At 51.3% G+C, this 19,074-nt stretch overlaps 1 protein-coding gene across 16 annotated transcripts in view; it reads left to right on the forward strand.

Moving 5' to 3' along the window:
- Nucleotides 1-16,144, forward strand: part of PSD4 (pleckstrin and Sec7 domain containing 4) — a 46,243-nt gene extending 30,099 nt beyond the window's left edge. For 4 of the 16 annotated variants that reach the window (XM_045368903.3, XM_005575311.5, XM_005575307.5 and 1 more), the window contains exons 6-17: nucleotides 5,572-5,781; nucleotides 6,259-6,339; nucleotides 6,469-6,581; nucleotides 6,803-6,861; nucleotides 7,074-7,163; nucleotides 8,987-9,030; nucleotides 9,400-9,560; nucleotides 10,783-10,853; nucleotides 10,966-11,132; nucleotides 11,951-12,095; nucleotides 12,293-12,436; nucleotides 14,377-16,144. In XM_045368903.3, coding sequence (XP_045224838.2) covers nucleotides 5,572-5,781; nucleotides 6,259-6,339; nucleotides 6,469-6,581; nucleotides 6,803-6,861; nucleotides 7,074-7,163; nucleotides 8,987-9,030; nucleotides 9,400-9,560; nucleotides 10,783-10,853; nucleotides 10,966-11,132; nucleotides 11,951-12,095; nucleotides 12,293-12,436; nucleotides 14,377-14,634 — 1,543 coding nt within the window. In that variant the 3' untranslated portion in view covers nucleotides 14,635-16,144. The remainder of the gene's footprint in view (nucleotides 1-5,571; nucleotides 5,782-6,258; nucleotides 6,340-6,468; nucleotides 6,582-6,802; nucleotides 6,862-7,073; nucleotides 7,164-8,986; nucleotides 9,031-9,399; nucleotides 9,561-10,782; nucleotides 10,854-10,965; nucleotides 11,133-11,950; nucleotides 12,096-12,292; nucleotides 12,437-14,376) is intronic. The other 12 variants (XM_074011277.1, XM_074011276.1, XM_005575309.5 and 9 more) reach the window with 5 other exon arrangements.
- Nucleotides 16,145-19,074: the final 2,930 nt, after the last annotated feature.

The raw sequence follows: 19,074 nt of genomic DNA on the forward strand, positions 1-19,074 counted from the left end.
CAGGGAAGTACAAGGTCAGAGCTTGTGATGTGGGGATTATGGACAGCTGTGAATTTGAGGCGGTATCTGGGAGGCATTCACCAAAGAACCTAGGCCTGGGGCACTGGCTCAGATCTCATCAAGTGGAGGTTTGATGGGGACCAAGGGAATGGATCCTGGGGCCCAACATAGGATTGTGTAACCCCAGAACTGTGACCAGAGGTAGGAATAGGCCAACTGGGAAACCATCCTAGATGTCTACTTGTCCCAGAATGCTGCCTCAAGACTGTCAACCCCTGGGATCTCCACACTGAAAAAGGGGTTTTGTTCTCTAATTGGCTGAATGTGAGTCATATTAATGGGACTAGCAGGAGCCAGCAGTGGTTCATGTCATGGACATAATGGTGCAGTCCATGCAGGTTAGTTGTTGCAAGGGTGCCCTGAGCTCAAGGCCTTCAATGGTGGGGCCTCAAGGAGCTGGACCCAGTGCCTCAGGGAAGAGACACAGCCATAGCCAGACTGAATTAGCCTGGCCTGGGACCAGGAGAACCCCAAGAGGAAGGTATTCATGCAAGGTCTCCAGGTCTGGGGCCCTGTGCTTCCTCAGGTAAAGCACAGCCATGTTCCGAGTTTCTCTTACCTCAGGCGGCAGGTGTGTCCCTGTGAGGACCCCAGTGTTGTTTTCTCCAATGCAAGGCACTTGGGATTGTCTCCCTCACCTGTCCCGCGGTCCTCCTATACCTCCTTGTCTCTTCCCCACCTCCCAGCTCTGGCTCTAGCCTCCACTCCTAGATCTGGAGCCAAGAAAGCTGACAGGATGGGCTGAGAACAGGAAGCCAGGTGGGCTCTAGTAATGGCAGCAGCTGGGGTAGTTCAGGAGGTGGTCCTCAGCCTCTCCCTTCCCCCACCTAGCAGCCTGGATGACTAGGAGACTGGGTGGTGACCTATGATCCAGTGTGAACAGGCCCAGGTGACCCCCAGCAGACTCAGAACCTCCGAGTCTGGCACTAAGACTCTCAGATGTCACTCAGTCCAATCTTTACCTGAGTCTTCCGCTTCCCCCACAACGTCACAATCAGGTGTGGGGTATTCTAGTTATGTAAACATTCATTATCCAAGTGACACAGTGAGGAAGTTGAACTGGTAAGCAGGAATTATCATAATATGAAAATATTCCCTGATAAACAGACGCATAACATTAGGCTTCACTTAAGCACCCTCTCCACCTAACACAGACGGGTCAGGGGCTTCGTTGGTGACTTCTCACTGCCTCTTGAGGCTCATAAACACTCCACAATGCAGGAGAAGCACAGCAGAAGCTAACAGAAAAGTGTAATTACAAATCTTGTCAAAAAACATATGATTTCCTGAGGTCTATGAAAGTGATGCTGAAAGACCTCACAAATCACAGGGAAAGCCACTGACAAATGAGGAGCCAAAACAGACTGTCCAGTGAACAACGGAAGAGGCGGAAATAAAAATGAAGAACCAATTGTCACATCTAAAGAGAATTACTTGAATAATCAACTGACAAAGCCCTAAAATATGCTTTTAAAAATGACCTAGTCAATTAGCATTCTTACTAAAATAATACTTAGATGAGGGAGCACTTTGAAAAAAAAGTATGCAAATATAAATTATCATAAAATTATACACTTTATTTATTTATTTATTTATTTATTTATTTATTTATTTATTTATTTCTGGGACAGAGTTTTGCTCTTGCTGCCCAGGCTGAAGTTCAATGGTGCAATGTTGGCTCGCTGCAACCTCTGCAGCGACTGAACCTCTGTTCAAGCGACTCTCCTGCCTCAGCTTCCTGAGTAGCTGGGATTACAGGCGTGTGCCACCATGCCTGGCTAATTTTTGTACTTTTAGTAGAGAGGGGGTTTCACCATGTTGGCCAGGCTGGTCTTGAACTCTCAAATCCACCTGCCTCAGCCTCTGAAAGTGCTGGGATTACAGGCTTGAGCTGCCGTGCCCGACCCCACTTTATTATTTTATTTTATTTTTTTAACTTGAATTTTCTTTTCTTTCTTTTTTATAACTTTTATTTCCCTAGGTTATTGGGGAACAGTTAGTGTTTGGTTACATGAGTAAGTTCTTTAATGGTGATTTGTAAAGTTTGGATGCACCCATCACGAGAGCAGTGTACACTGCACCCTATTTGTAGTCTTTTATCCCTCACCCGCTTCCGGCTGTTTCCCCCAGTCTCCAAAGTCCATTGTGTCATTCTTACGCTTTTGCATCCTCATAGGTTAGCTCCCACTTATAAGTGAGAACACATGATGTTTGGGTTTCCATTCCTGAGTTACTTCACTTAGAATAATAGTCTCTAATCTCATCCAGGTTTCTGTGAATGCCATTCATTCATTCCTTTTTATGACTGAGTAGTATTCAATAATATATATATATGTATATATTCAATCTATATATGTATATTCAATCATATATGATTCAATTATATATAATTGTAGATATGTAATTGTGGGTGTGTATACACACACACACACACACACACACACACACACACACACCACAGTTTCTTTATCCACTCGTTGATTGATGGGCATTTTGGTTGGTTGCACGATTTTGCTATTGTGAATTGTGCTGCTATAAACATGTGTGTGCAAGTATCTTTTTCTTATAATGACTTATTTTCCTCTGGGTAGATACCCAGTAGTGGGATTGCTGGATCAAATGGTAATTCTACTTTTGGTTCTTGAAGGAATCTCCACACTGTTTTCCATAGTGGTTGTATGAGTTTATATTCCCACCATCAGTGTAGAAGTGTTTCCTATTGACCTCATCCATGCCAACATCTATTTTTTGATTTTTTGATTATGGACATTCTAGCAGGAGTAAGGTGGTATTGCATTGTAGTTTTGATTTGCATTTCCCTGATCATTAGTGATGCTGAGCATTTTTTCATATATTTATTGGCCATTTGTATATCTTTTTGAGAATTGTCTATTCATGTCCTTAGCCCATTTCTTGATGGGACTGTTTGTTTTTTTCTTGTTGATTTGTTTGAGTTCATTGTAGATTCTGGATATTAGTCCTTTGTCAGATATATAGATTGTGAAGATTTTTTCCCACTTTGTGGGTTTTCTGTTTACTCTACTGACTGTTCCTTTTATCGTGCAAAAACTCTTCAGTTTAATTAGGTCCTGGCAATTTATCTTTGTTTTTATTGCATTTGCTTTTGGTTCTTGATCATGAAATCCTTACCTAAGCCAATGTCTAGAAGGGTTTTTCCAACGTTATCTTCTAGAATTTTTATAGTTCCAGGTCTTAGATGTAAGTCATTAATACATCTTGAGTTGATTTTTGTATAAGGTGAGAGATGAGGATCCAGTGTCATTCTCCTTCTTGTGGCTAGTTAATTACCCAACACCATTTGTTGAAAAAGTGTGTCCTTCTTGTGACTAGCCAATTATCCCAATACCATTTTTTGAAAAGTGTGTCCTTTCCCCACTTTATGTTTTTGTTTACTTTGTTGAAGGTCAGTTGGCTGTAAATTGTACACTTTAAATGGGTGAATTGGATGGTATGTGAATTATATTTCAAAATAGCTGTTTTTATCATTATTATTTTTTGAGACAGGATCTCACTCTGTTGCCCAGCCTGGAGTGTGAGGTACAATCATGAATCACTGAATCCTCAGCCTCCCAGGCTCAAGTGATCTTTCCATTTTAGCCTCCCAAGTAAGTGGGACCACAGGTGTGTACCACTACACCCAGCTAATTTTTACTTATTTTTATTTTTGGTGGAGATGTGGCCTCGCCCTGCTGCCCAGGTAGACCACAAGGCTGGTCTCCAACTCTTGAGCTCAAGCAATCCTCCCACCTCAGCCTCCCAGAGTCCTGGGATTATAGGGATGAGCCACTGCACCCAGCCTGTTACTGTTTTTAACGGGCTTTATGATCTTACTGTGGAAATCAAGCATGAATACAAGATGTCTTATCCAGCCAGAAAACTTGTGCTGGGAAAATTAAATTTTAGGCATTGTGTTTAATATAAGATTTAAATAAACTTATTTGTACAATGTCTAGTATCATTTACCAAGATAAAGCTCCAATTAAACCTTTTCATTATTTGTTATGAAAGTATGTTCTCATTTTAGTTAGATTTACTTACTTCTATTTTGGGTTGGGTGAACTTTAATTTTTGGCATGAAGAACCTTCCCTTTTCAGAGGCTGGAACATCTCTGGCTACCAAGCCTATGAACCTCTGCACAGGGCAGCCTAGTTTCCAGACGCATATAAATGATGATTCTTTGGTTTCTGGCAGTGATTGACATTCTGTCACCATCACCCAAGGACCCTGTAATGGGAGTGGGGTTAACCCTCCCATTAACCCTGACCCAGCCGTGTTAGGTAGCGAGGGTGCTTAAGTGAATTCTAATGTTATACGTCTGTTTATCAGGGATTGTTTTCTTTTTCTTTTTTTTCCTTTGAGATGGCATCTTGCTCTGTCGCCCAGGCTGGAGTGCAGTGGTGCAATACCGGCTCACTGGAATTTCTGTCTCCTGGGTTCAAGGGATTCTCCTGCCTCAGCCTCCCGAGTAGCCGGGACTACAGGCATGCACCACCGTGCCTAATTTTTGTAGTTTTAGTAGAGACGGGGTTTTGACATGATGGCCAGGCTGGCTTCGAACTCCTGGCCTCAAGTGATCCACCTACCTTGACTTCCCGAAGTTGTAAGATTACAGGCGTGAGTACTGTGCCCAGCCCCATGGAATGTTTTCATATTATGATGTATTCTGCTTACTGGTTCAACTTCTTAACTGTATCACTGGATAGTGAATGTTTACATAACTAGAATACCCCACACCTGATTGTGACGTTGTGGGGGAAGCGGAAGACTCAGGTAAAGATTGGACTGAGTGACATCTGAGAGTCTTAGTGCCAGACTTGGAGGTTCTGAGTCTGCTGGGGGTCACCTGGGCCTGTTCACACTGGATCATAGGTCACCACCCAGTCTCCTAGTCATCCAGGCTGCTAGGTGGGGGAAGGGAGAGGCTGAGGACCACCTCCTGAACTACCCCAGCTGCTGCCATTACTAGAGCCCACCTAGCTTCCTGTTCTCAGCCCATCCTGTCAGCTTTCTTGGCTCCAGATCTAGGAGTGGAGGCTAGAGCCAGAGTTGGGAGGTGAGGAAGGGACAAGGAGGTATAGGAGGACCGCAGGACAGGTGAGGGAGACAATCCCACTTGCCTTGCGTTGGAGAAAACAACGCTGGGGTCCTCACAGGGACACACCTGCCGCCTGAGGTGAGATAAGGTCGGAACATGGCTGTGCTTTACCTGAGGAAGCACAGGGTAGACCTGGAGACCTTGCATGAATACCTTCCTCTTGGGGTTCTCCTGGTCCAGACCTGGAGACCTTGCATGAATACCTTCCTCTTGGGGTTCTCCTGGTCCCAGGCCAGGCTAAGTCAGTCTGGCTGCAACTCTATCTCTTCCCTGAGTGAGGGCCTGGGTCCAGCTCCTCCAGGCCCCACCATTCAAGACACTGAGCTCGGGGAACTCTTGCCACAAGTGTCCTGCAAGAACACTTGACCCAGAGCTCCTGCATGTCTATCTCAAGTGAGAATCTGAGGACACCGATGAACTCTTCTAGGCTTCCTGGAAGCCCTATGCCCCAAGCACGGTCCCCAGAGGAAGGCCAGAGACCACCAGCTGGAGACAAGCTAGCTAATGGCATCAGGAACAACAAGGTAGCCTGGAACTTGGCCTCACGCCTCTATCGCCTGGAGGGCTTCCGGAAGTCGGAAGTGGCTGCCTACCTGCAGAAGAAGTAAGGGGCTTTGAGCCTGGGGGAGGCTGGAGGCTGAGGCAGCCAGGGAAGAGCTGCTGAAGGGCTCCCTCCACTGGCCACCCTCCCCTTCCCATCCCTGCCCTGTTCCCTCCCCATCTCCCCTCCTAACTTTTCCCCCGTACCTTCACTGTGTCTGCTGCTTCCTCTCAGTCATGGTCACACTGTGTCACCTCTTCTCCACACCCTTGGTCCTTAGGCCTCGCTGCCTTGCCAACCAGAGTCCATAGGTCCCTCCCGGTGTCGCCCAGTGTACACTGAATAGGGTAGCAGGGCATACCAGACCCTGGCTGCCCCCTTGTCCTGTCAGGACCCAAAGCCCAGTGTGCCTGCGCCCTTCCCTTGCTCACCCCCACCGCATCAGGCCCCATAATGTGTGCGGGTCCTGAGGGACCCAGTGCACCTGCGGCCCCAGCCCAGGCCCCTGGCGCAGACTCCATGCCCCATTTCCCTCTGCAGCAATGACTTTAGCAGGGCTGTGGCTGAGGAGTACTTGTCCTTCTTCCAGTTTGGAGGCCAGAGCCTGGACCGAGCCCTCCGGTAATGTCTTTGGGTCCTCTCTGGGGAGGCTGTGGAGGATGGCATGGGGCAGTGGCACCAGCCTGAGGCTGGGATCTGATTGGCCCTAAGCTCCTGGGCTCTCTCCTTGACCCTGGCCCTTCTTTACAGGAGCTTCCTCCAGGCCTTGGTGCTCAGTGGGGAGACTCAGGAACGGGAGCGAATCCTCTACCAGTTCTCCAGACGCTTCCACCACTGCAATCTGGGGGTCTTCCCCTCAGTAGGTAGGGAGCGGCTGACCCTGACAGCAGAGCAGGGACACTTTGGGGTGCCCTTGTCTGCCTGGGAGTTTAGTAGGTGACAGTGAACTGGGGGGAGGGTGTTGGGGGCTGTGGAGAATGGAAGCATTCCAGGGGTTCTGAGGTTACCCCACCCAGTGTGGGCAAAGGAAACAGGAACCCTGGTTCCAGTGAGCTTTCTCTCCACTCACCTATCTCTGGGGCAGATTCTGTACACACCTTGACATGTGCAATCATGCTTCTTAACACGGACCTGCATGGACAGGTAAGATGGTGGAGAGAGTCCCTGTGGGAACTGAGGCTGGGGCTGTGGCAAGGGGTTCGGGGAGGAGAAGACCAGAGGCCTGAGACCAGGCAGGGAACACCCCTGACGGATGTGGGTCTGGGGAGCTGGAAAGGGTTCCATGGTGGCTGGCTGGGGGGTTATTCTATTGGGATGGAGTGTGCTCAAGTCGTCCCACTTCTCCATGGATACAGAACATTGGGAAGAGCATGAGCTGCCAGGAATTCATAACCAACCTGAACGGGCTGAGGGATGGCGGGAACTTCCCCAAGGAGCTGCTGAAGGTATGTGCCATGGATCTTCTTACGGGCTCAGGACCCGGGGATCCCTACCTAGGACCTGCAGCCTTGGTTCTTTGTTCCAAGGGAGATGCTGAGCTTGAGACTGGCTTTGCCAAAATATCCTTGAGAGAACAGGGCTTATTTATTGCTGGCTAGTAAAAGTGTGGTCCCTGGCTGGCAGCCTCAGAAGCATCTTGGAATTTGTTAGCCATGCAAATCTGCTGGCTCCCTGTGCTGGACTTACTGAATCAGACACTCTGAGACTGGGACCCCTAAAATATTTTCTTAAGTTTTCAAGTCATTCTCACCCCTTCAAAGTCTGAGAAGGGCAAAGCTACACACGGTGAAAGTCTGGAACTCAGACTTGGGAGCCTGGTGTTCCTGGGTTTGAATTCTAGTCTTGGGCAATTTGCTCCCTCTTGGCCAACTCAAGTTCCTCCTGAGGGTATTAACCACTTTACAATGCCATTATCAAGATGAAATAAAATCTGTCAAGTGCTCAGCACGGTGCTTGGCACACAGCATGTGTGTCATAAGCAATTAAAATCATTTGCTGTTTCATCACAGTCACGCATCACTTACTGATGAAGGTATGTTCTGAGAAATGCATCGTTGGGCAATTTCACTATTGTGTGAACATTACAGAGTGAACTTACACAAACCTAGATGTACAGCCCACTGCACACCAGGGCTATATGGGATAGCCTATTGCTCCTGGGCTACAAACCTGTATGGCATGCTGCTGTACTTAATATTGCAGGCAATTCTAACACAGTGCTGTACTTGTGTATCTAAACATAGAAAAGGTACAATAAAAACATGATAGAAAAGATTAAAAATGATACACCTGTATAGGACAGCTCCATCATAATCTTACGGGACTACTATCATGTATGCAGTTCATCCTTGACCGAACCATCATGATGCTGTTATATGGTACATAGCTGTACTTCATGAACATTTACTGAACACCTACTATGTGCCAGACATCTTGCTAGGCACTGCAAGGGCTATAAAAGCAAGTGAGATAACATCTACGTTAATACATCAAACTTTTAGCGCATCATTCATTCATTTACTGCACGTTTATTGTGGGGATTGGTCAGCCGGTTTCTTCTCCATCAGATCCCTCCCAGCAGTATGCCAGGAAGGCAATTCATTTCTCCTCCATGAGAACTAGTTAAGGCCTCACTCAGCATGGGCAGGACAGGGACTTGTCTGCCTTGGTCATCATCTTTTTTTTTTTTTGAGATGGAATCTCGTCCTGTCGCCCAGGCTGGAGTGCAGTGGTGTGATCTTGGCTCACTGCAACCTCCGCCTCCCAGGTTCAAGCAATTCTCTTGCTGAGGCTGAGGCTGCCTGAGTGGCTGGGATTACAGGTGCACGCCACCACTCCCAGCTAACTTTTTGTATTTTTAGTAGAGATAGGGTTTCATCATGTTGGCCAGGCTGGTCTCAAACTTCTGACTTCAGGTGATCCACCTGCCTCGGCCTCCCAAAGTGCAGGGATTACAGGCGTGAGCCACCGCCCCCGGCAGGTCATCTTTATGTCTCTAGCACCCAGCACAGTGCTTGTCACTGGGAAATGCTCCAGAAATACTTTGTTGCATGGATGGTTGAATGGATGGATGGATGGATGGATGGATGGATGGATGGATGGATGGATAGATGGATGGATGCTTGCCTACTCAAGGAGGAAGGGCAGCTATGTTGTGGGTGGAGGAGGCAGGCTGTACACATGCCCCTATCCTACCTCTGCCAGACAAAGAGGCTTTAGGCTCCACAGTCCTGAGTTTTCCCTGCCCACCTCTGTGCTTCTGTTCCAGGCCCTCTACTGGTCTATCCGCAGCGAGAAGCTCGAGTGGGCCGTGTGAGTGAGACCCCCTTTCCCCTGTCCTCCTCACTCCCCTCCCCTGTCTTTGGGCTGCCCTCCCTCTGTCACCCACCCGAGATTTAGAGAAACTCAGATAGTCCTCCCCTCTGAGTGGGACAAAGCCAGAGGCAGGGCTTGGGAGAGAGCATAGAGGAGCCCAAGTAATGCTGGAAGGCCAGTCGTAGTGGAACGTGGGGTACGGCAGAGTTTTCAGGAATTGATGGGTCTGCTCTGAAGGAGGAGTCCTTTTGGGGGGGTCCTGGGTGTGGCTCCCCAGGAAAAGAGAGGTTGCTGAGGCTCTGGGAGGCAATGGATACCTGCCTCTTTGCGTAGTCAGCACTTCCAGCCCGATTCTCTGTTGTTCAGGGATGAAGAAGACGCAGCCAAACCTGAGAAGGCCCGGCCGTCCCTGCCAGCTGGCAAGATGAGCAACCCCCTCCTTCAGCTGGCTCAGGATCCCACGGTGCCCACCTACAAGCAGGGCATCCTGGCTCGGAAGATGCATCAAGATGCAGATGGCAAGAAGAGTGAGTGTCTGCTGCCCACAAACAGGGTGGTGTGCTGGGAGCGGCCCTGCTCAGGTACCTGTGCGGATGCATGCACAGATGTGCAGAGAGATGGCCCGTGTTGAGGACAGGCAGCCAGCCCATGTTCCTTCCTCAGTGTGTACTGAACAGTGACCACAGGCTGGAAGCTGTGTGAGGCGCTAGAGGGTAGGTAGGAGAACCCAGACAAAACAGGCCTAGTTATTCCTGGACCCCAGAGTCCCTGTAGTAAGATAGAGATTAGACAAGTGTGTCAATGTCTGGGACAAAAAGGTAGCAAGAGCTGAGTGTCTAGGGGCTGAATCAAGTGAGGAGAAAAAGGTTTTTGGTTTTGCTTTGGAAGCGGGATGTGGGGACAGGGAGAAGTAAGGCTTCTGGTAAGTGATGGTATCTGCACTGAACTTTGGAGAGGAAGAGGGTCTGGAATTTGGAAGCTGGGCAGAGGGCATCCCACACAGAGAAAACAGCAAGCCAAGTTTGCTCAGAACATGGGGTGTGTGCAAGGGAGGTACACTTGTGGCAAAATTGCCAGGGCCTGCGTTTGGGCCTCATTCCGCAGGCAGCTGAAGGCTTTTGATTAGGGTACCAACATGACCAGAGTGATGATCTCAGCAGACTAATGTGCAAGCACAGATTGAACAGGGTGGGGCGACAAGGATGCGAATTAGCATTTGCTGTGAAGCCGCCGGGGCCCTAGGGCTCACCACACAAGACCAGGGTGGAGAGGTAGGGGGAAAAGAGGGCAGGTGGTGCTCAGAGTGGGGTACACAGGGAAGGACACCCCAAAGCTGGGCCCTGAGCCCTTGAGCCCCTCTGGATGGGTATGCAAGGTCAGGATCATCCTGCAGGGACTAGAAAGCTGTCTGGGTGGAGTTGTGTTTGTGTCTGGGTGTTTGCCACTACTTGGGGTAGTGGGTGTGTGTTCGGAGTTGGAGAGAGGATGATCTGTATGAATATCCATGTTTGGGTGTGAGTGGTTCTATGGTTTCGTTTACAGGAGGGATTGCCTGTGTGTGGAGAGACTGTATATGTTTGTTTATGATTGTATATGTTTTCTCGTGTTGGCATGTTCTGCATTTGTGTGCATCCTGGTGAGAGACTGGAGGTGGTGTGAGGGGCTGGGGGCATATGCACACTTGTGTGTGTCTGAGTGTGTCTGGATGCTGGTGCCCCCACCGACATTTGTGTTCTGTTCCTGGAACAGCGCCATGGGGCAAGCGTGGCTGGAAGATGTTCCACACCTTACTGAGAGGGATGGTTCTCTACTTCCTGAAGGTAGGAAAGGAGCCAACAGCCCTGTCAGAATGGGAGACTGAGAGAGGCCCAGAACCGTCTGGAGGGTGGGCAGGTGATGATAACCTCTTGTCTGAGCCCCTGTGACTGGTAGCAGGGAGAAGACCACTGCCTGGAGGGGGAGAGCTTGGTGGGGCAGATGGTGGACGAGCCCATTGGGGTGCACCACTCGCTGGCCACCCCCGCCACTCATTACACCAAGAAGCCGCATGTCTTCCAGCTGCGCACGGCCGACTGGCGCCTCTACCTCTTCCAGGCACCGTAAGTCCCTGGCGTGGGAGACTGTGGCAAGGCCTTGCCTTGCCCTAGTTCTCTCTCCACTGACCCTGCTGACGCCTGAGGCCTGTGGAGCCCGGGGCCCCTGGTGGGAATGGCCATACTGATCAGAAATTCTTAGAATGTGGCAGCACGAAGAGGAGCTGAGGACCAGGGAAGACGCCCAGGCATTGCCTGCTTCCTCACCATCCTTGGCCAACTTTGCCAGTACAATATACCGTTTCCTCGTCGGTGGGATCAAGCCTGCCAGTTCAGAACACAGGATTCTGGGAAGCTGCTAACGATTGACCAAGTTTGACATTTGTTATAAAATCTGTCGCCTTCTCAGACTGTCCTCTTTATTTTTTATTTTTGAGACAGAGTCTCGCTCTGTCGCCCAGGCTGGAGTGCAGTGACTCGATCTCGGCTCACTGCAACCTCTGCCTCCTGGGTTCAAGCGATTCTCATGCCTCAGCCTCCCGAGTAGCTGGGATTACAGGCGCGTGCCACCGTGCCTGGTTAATTTGTGTATTTTTAGTAGAGACGGGGTTTCACCATGTTGGCCAGGCTGGTCTCGAACTCCTGACCTCAGGTGATCCGCCTGCCAAGGCGTAGCCACAGCGCCCGGCCTCCAGATTTTCCTCTTTATTGATAAGAAATGCCATGGTCAGAGGTCGAGTGCCCTGCTAGTGGCAGGGCTCTAACTATGGGAGGCTGAGTCCTGAGCAGCTGGCCAGCTGTGCAACCAACCACAGGAGGGTGCGGGCGGAGGGTGACAGGACCAACTGTGTGTCCCTGGGGACCAACGACCTTCTTTGCCCCAGCACTGCCAAGGAGATGAGCTCCTGGATCGCGCGCATCAACTTGGCTGCGGCCACACACTCCGCGCCGCCCTTCCCCGCCGCCGTGGGCTCCCAGCGCAGATTCGTGCGGCCCATCTTGCCGGTGGGCCCCGCCCAGAGCTCCCTGGTATGGCCTCCGGGAAGGGGTGGGGTACGTTGAATTGGGAATGTGCACCTGGAGCCCCAGGACTAGCTCGGGGAGGCTGGAGGCCGGCTGCGCACCCGGCCTGGGAACTGAGGTGACCAGGAGGGCAGCACACCCGGGCCCGGAAAGCGGTGGAGGGGACGCCCGGGACAGCGTCCCTCACCGCCTGCCGCTCGCAGGAGGAGCAGCATCGATCCCATGAGAACTGCCTGGACGCTGCCTCGGACGACCTGCTGGATCTTCAGAGGAACTTACCGGAGCGGCGGGGCCGCAGCCGCGAGCTGGAGGAGTACCGCCTGCGGAAGGAGTACCTGGAGTACGAGGTGAGGGGCCGAGCCCACCTCCCCGCCGCTGCGCAGGACCCTCTCCGCCCTCTCGTGGCTGCCTCGGTCCCTGCAGCCGTCACTGCCCTGACCGCGCCGGGGCGGGGAGAGGCGCTTGCATGAAGGCGGCGCCCGTGTGTGATCTGTGCAAAGGGGCAGGGACTCTCACAGGGACACCCGCATGCACGGGCGTGCGCAAAGAGTGTGTGTCCCCATGCACTTAGGCCTTTCACCTCTTGTCCTGGGGGCACATAGCAGCTGCTTGTCTGGAAACACCCATAGCAGACGTTATTTTATAGTTTTCTTTCTCCTAAGAGTATATTTGACTTTTCCCAAGTTGAAGGAATGAACTGTACTTCAGCTGAATTGTTCCATCTAATACCTGCCAAATATTAATAGGTAGTATTTATGGAGCTTGTCTTCCTTGCATGGATTATCTCATTCAATTATCTAACAACTCTGGGTAGGCACTGGTATCCTCATTTTACAGATGAGGAAACTGAGGCACAGAGAAATTAAACTACTTGTCCAAACCTGGTAAATTTACATGCTGCTTCAAATGCCCCATTTATGGTCTTAACTAAGAAATGACCATGTTTTTTTGTTTATGTTTTGTTTTGTTTTGAGATAAAGTCTCACTCTGTCACCCAAGCTGGAGTGCAGTGGCTCAATCTCAGCTCCCTGTAACCTCCGCCTCCCAGGTTCAAGTGATTCTCTTGCCTCAGCCTCCCAAGTAGCTGAGATTACAGGTGTGAGCCACCACCCCTGGCCAATTTTTGTATTTTAAGTAGAGACAGGGTTTCACCATGTTGGCAAAGCTGGACTTGAACTCCTGGCCTTGAGTGGTCTGCCTGCCTCAGTCTCCCAAAGTGCTGGGATTACAGGTGTGATCCACTGCCCCTGGCCAGTAATGACTTTTGTTGGCTCTACAGCCCATGTTGAAATGTTTTATCCCCTAGTCTCCCCCAACCCTCACCCATCCACCCACATTCCCCAATTCTGTTTTGGTGTCACATCACTTCATCCGGGATCCTAACACTGGGTGCCTGCTTCAGGGGTCCTGAGTGCCTGCTTAGGGTGAGGGCCCACTGGGGAGGAAGCATAGGTTAATGCAATGTGAAAATAGAGGGAATCAGAGGCCACCCAGAGGCAGAGACCCAGGAAGTGGGAATCAACATTGCCTCCTGCCTGTCCCCACGGCACCCTCATGCAGCCTTCTGCCTCTTTCAAGGCCCCAGCCTATCCCTTAGCTTGGTGGTTGTATCCATGGCTGTGAACTCCCCACTTTTCAGAGGCTTCAGGGTGTGGCTGTGAGGACCCAACCTCTTCCTCCCACTGACCAGCTAGGACATTTAGCAAGCCACCAGCCCTCCCTTCCACAATGATTTGTGCCCCTCCCAGGGCTGGCATGAGGATCCAATGGGATGGAGGGTGAGGAAGCACTTTGTAAACTGGAAACCATATCCTAAGGATGCTAGCTGCAGGGGCCTTAGTAGTACAGTGTTAAGCAGATGAGGGTGGTGAGCATCATGCTCCACAGATGCCAATTGTTAAAATGCTATTCAGACCCAATTAGGGCTGTACAGATGTGAGCTGTTTGTGTGTAGGGCTGCAAAGCTCTCAGGCATAGTGGGTGACACATCTTTTAGTGCCTCAAAGATGGAACGTGGCATAGAGATGTTAGTTACAGCACTCCAAGGGGTTGGTTATTATTAGAACAGGGCTGGGCTGATATGTGTCATTATAATACTATCCAGAGGTGTGCTCTGCAGTCTGCTTGCCCAAGCATTATACTGACACTCACTGTTGGTCCAGCCCTCTTTCTGCAGAGGTCTGTATCACCTTAGCTTCAAGTACCTGAGAGCTGTCCCTCACGATTCCAGCCTCCTCCCGGCCTGGAGCCAGGATGGTGCTAAGGTGGTGGGGACTGTGTGTTGCAGAAAACCCGCTACGAGACCTACGTGGAGCTGCTGGTGGCCCGCCTGCACTGCCCCTCCAATGCTCTGGACCTGTGGGAGGAGCAGCTGGGGAGGGAAGCTGGAGGCACTCAGGAGCCCAAGCTCAGCCTGAAGAAGTCCCACTCAAGCCCGTCCCTGCACCAGGATGAGGCTCCCACCACAGCCAAGGTGAAGCGCAACATCTCAGAGCGCAGAACCTACCGGAAGATCATCCCCAAGCGGAACCGCAATCAGCTGTGAAGCCAGCACCACCTCGGAGACACTGGCCCCTGCTCCACGGTACACTTGAGATGGACCTCCCTGGAGGAGACTGATTTCAATGAGTCCACCATGATGGATGAGGCACCTCCTTTCCCTGCTGAAGGACAAACCTCATTTCCCTGTGGCCCTTATTCTCATGCTCACTGAAGCTTTCCTAATACTGCTGTGCTGCCCCCCACCCCCATGGCAGTCCCTCCAGAGCCCCAGTCCCTGGCCATGCCCAAGGGAAGAGGGAGGTTGAGGACTTGACTTTCCTCCCGGAGCTCATCCCATGTCACCCTGCAGGCCCCAGAATCCAGACTGGCCTCATTTCCTAGACCTGCTGGGAACTCAGCACTTGTTTGAGAACCAGTGCATACGTGGTGTGGCCTTGGCTTCTGGGGGAGAGCTTGGGGCAGCAGAGGCCCCTGGGCAACCCAGCCAGGGGAGCCACAGTCCTGAGGATGGTCTTGCTCTGGGAATTAGCTGACGTTCCTGGGGAGGCCCCAGGAGAGTGAATCAGGGACTCTTGAGAGATTCCCAACCAGCCTCCTGTGACCCAGGGAGCAGAGTCGCTAAGGTCCTGCCCACTGAAGGGACAGCCTTCTGGGCAGAGACCTTGGGGGGCTTCAAGGGCTCCGCATGGCTGTGGGGCCCCGTGCCTTTGTCTCCTTTCCCCCTACAGTCGTCCTTTCCCCTGAAGCAGATGAAACAGTCTCACATACCCAACTGCCCATCAACAGAGCAGGGCTGGTGGCATGAGTGAGGGCTGGGCGGGGTGGGGCCTCCAGAGCTTTGCAGCGAACCCTGGAACCCTGGGAACAAGAAGCCTTTGTTCCAACAGAGCAGGGAAGGAGGTTCTCTAGGTTCAGACCACTGGACAGGATAGAGCAGTAAAAGGTGGTGACAGTTTCCCTTAGGGGTCTGCCTGGCAGGAGCCACGGCTCAGGAGAGTTGTGGGGGATGGGATGGAGGCTGGAGACCAGGTGAGGCCCAGGCCAGGCTTGGGAGACTCTTCTGTGCTCCTTCCTACACATGCCTTAAAGCTTCCTTCCTGTGGGGTGCCTGGACCCCTTCCCCATCTCTGGCAGCTCAGAGGGTCTCTGCTGCTCTCCCCTGGGAAATCTCCTCGTCCTGCCCTCTGGCTGCCTCCCAGCTGGACTTGTTCTCTGAGGGAGGTTCCGGAGACTCATGGACTTGGGGCTCTGCCTGTAGGAAGGAGGCTGGGCCGGAGGGAGCAGCCACCATTGTCTCTGTTCAGCCAAGTGTGCAAGTAGGCTGCCCGCCAAGAGGGGCACTGCTACCCACTGCTGCCTGCCGGCTGACGCACTGCCTCCCCGGCCTTCCTGCTGGGCCACCCTCCTCCCTTCCCATGCTTGTTGTAATCAGCTCTGGGGCCTGGACCTCCACAAAGGAAGGCTGGCCCTTGGAGGCCATGTTTGGGTCTCCGGCCAGGTCCTGGGGCTAGGCCATGCACCCAATGGGTGCACAATAAATACAGGTCAACAAAGACGGAGGTGTGTCAGTGTGTGAAGAAGGGAGGTCAGGCAGCTAGGACCACCTGCAGTGTGGCAGGCTTCATCCCTCTTTGCTTCAAGTGTGTATGTGTGTCTGTGCGTGTGTGTATTGTCTGTGTCTGTGTGTTCATGCACATGCAGGAGTCACACGGTCGTAGGCTGTCAAAGCTGGAGGAGACCTCAGAATCATCCATCCACCTACTTGCTCATTTGTTCGTTCATTCATTTTGCAAATAATATGGGACGCTTTCTATGTGCCAGTACTAGGGGATTCACAAATGAATTAAACATGTCCCTGACTTCATGAGTTGACAGTCTTGCCCCCTGGTTTCCTGCTCTCAGTTTACAGATGCACTTTTATCCTGCTGGGGAAGCGTGCTGAAAAGACACATTCCCAGCCCACACCCAGGGATGCTGATGCAGTCAGCCTGGGTCAGGGGGATAGATAAATATGTTGGGTAACTCTGATGTGTAAGTAGCAGTTAGCTGCAGCACAGTCCAATTGCCTCATTTGATTGAGGTGGAATCCCAGCATCAGGTGGACATGACTTTTGGCCCAAGACTAATGCTTACAAACTAAATGGAGTAGGTTATTAGAACTCACTGAACATGCATCCTTTTTTCTTTTCTTTTTTTTTTTTTGAGACGGAGTTTCACTCTTGTCACCTAGGCTGGAGTGCAATGGTGTGATCTTGGCTGACTGCAGCCTCCACCGAATCAAGCATTTCTCCTGCCTCAGACTCCCAAGTAGCTAGGATCATAGGCGAGTGCCACCATGCCCGGCTATTTTTTGTATTTTTAGTAGAGATGAGGTTTCGCCATGTTGGCCAGGCTGGTCTCGAACTCCTGACCTCAGGTAGTCCGCCTGCCTTGGCCCCGCAAAGTGCTGGGATTACAGGCGTGAGCCACCACACCCGGCCTATGCATCCTTATTTCTAAAACCATGAGAAAAGGTGGAAGTTTGAATGCATGGGTGTGTGACACTTTGATGCTCCTTTGCTCATGTAGAACCGGCACTTCTCTTTCACCTGAGCACGTGGAATCTTCAGAGCCAGATGATGGTGGCTGCCTGGCCTCCCATAGTCAATGCTGCCCGGGCACCTCTGCCTGGAGGGTCTGGGTTGTGGGCTGCAGTTATGACATGTGACCACTTGGAGGCGGGCTTGCATCTTTCTAGCTTCTGGCTGCTCAGGTGTCCTGCTGTGGAGCTGTGCTGTGCTCCCCGAAGGGCAGAAAGTTACTCTGTGTGCCCCTATGCCATCACAGAACCAGGACCTTCAACTTCGTCACACCCACAGTGGCCCAGGCCAGGACTCCCACCATCTAGGGAAGCCTCTCCCAGGGAAAAGATTGGGGCTCCAACATCTTCCTGCAGATGTAAAGAAAGACATCTCAGAAGTCTACGGGGACAGCCCACAGCTCCCCACAGGATTGCTCCAGGTAGCCCTGGAAGGTGAATGCTGAGCAGGCCCCAGTCCCCATCCTAGGTATGGAACAGATCAAACCACCATAGGCCTATGTCTGACCTTCTTGTCCCCACCCCATGCTCCTCTGGCACCTGTGTCCTTCTCTTTGCAGGAGAAGGGACAGACAGAGGTTCTCAGTGATGAGCTCAGGCTCTGGAAGGGCAGTTGAAGTTTGGCTTTAGTTCTTCCTTTCCCATATAGGGTAGCTCAGCTGCCGGGGGCCTGGGCCTGCTGTGACCCAGGTTGACACCCCTGATATAACTGCTTCCTGGGCTCTCATGATCTCAGCTGAGCCTGGCTTTCTGCTGATGACATTTGTTTGTTGCTTGCCAGGCACCAGGGTAGATAAAAAGATCACTAAGATCTGGACCTTTTTCCTTAGGAGGCTCTGAGTCTTCTGGAGATGGAGACATATGGAATGTGTCGGGGTTGGAAGGAGCAGACTGGAGGGTGGGGGTGAGGGGGGCAGAAGGAAACAGGGCTGTCAGGGTGGCCTGAGGCCAGATCATACAGGGCCTCCAATGCAGCCAAGGCTTTTTGTGAATGTACAGTGCAATTTTTATTTTTTATTTTTTGAGACAGAGTCTCACTCTGTCATCCAGGCTGGAGTACAAAGATGCAATCTCAGCTCACTGCAAACTCCACCTCCTGGGTTCAAGAGATTCTCCTTCCCCAGCCTCCCGAGTAGCTGGTATTACAGGCATGCGCCACCATGCCCGGCTAATTTTGTATTTTTTAGTAGAGATAGAGTTTCGCCATGTTGGTCAGGCTGGTCTCAAACTCCTGACCTCAAGTGATCCAGCCACCTCGACCTCCCAAAGCATTGGGATTACAGGTGTGAGCCACCGTGCCTGGCCAGTGCAGTGCAAGTTTTAAAGAGAAGAGTGCCAAGCTCAGGGCTTGGGGGACAGCCTAGGGATTTCATTTTAAGAAGATGAGCTTTTATCTGGCCGGGCGCCGTGGCTCACGCCTATAATCCCAGTGCTTTGGGAGGCTGAAGCGGGCGGATCACCTGCAGTCAGGAGTTTGAGACCAGCCTGGCCAACATGGTGGAATCCAGTCTCTACTAAAAATACAAAAAATAGCCAAGGATGGTGGCACATGCCTATAATCCCAGCTACTCGGGAGGCTGAATCAGGAGAATGGCTTGAACCCAGGAGGCGGAGGTTGCAGTGAGCTGAGGTTGCGCCACTGCACTCCAGCCTGGGCGACAGAGCGAGACTCTGTCTCAAAAAAAAAAAAAAAAAAAAAAAAGATGAAATGCCTTGAGTAAGTAAAGCCAATGGGTAGGGTCAGAATATAGACTGCAAATGCTCTGTACTATTTGTGTAACTTATATGTAAATCTGAAATTATTTCACAATAAACACGAAAAGAGAAAAAGGCAATATCCCAGAACCTTGTGAAAACCTGGCCATAGCAGGTCCTTTTTCCTCCTGCTGAGCTGAGCAGGCATGC

Source organism: Macaca fascicularis, chromosome 13, assembly GCF_037993035.2.
Source record: "Macaca fascicularis isolate 582-1 chromosome 13, T2T-MFA8v1.1".
NCBI classification, from domain to species: domain Eukaryota; kingdom Metazoa; phylum Chordata; class Mammalia; order Primates; family Cercopithecidae; genus Macaca; species Macaca fascicularis.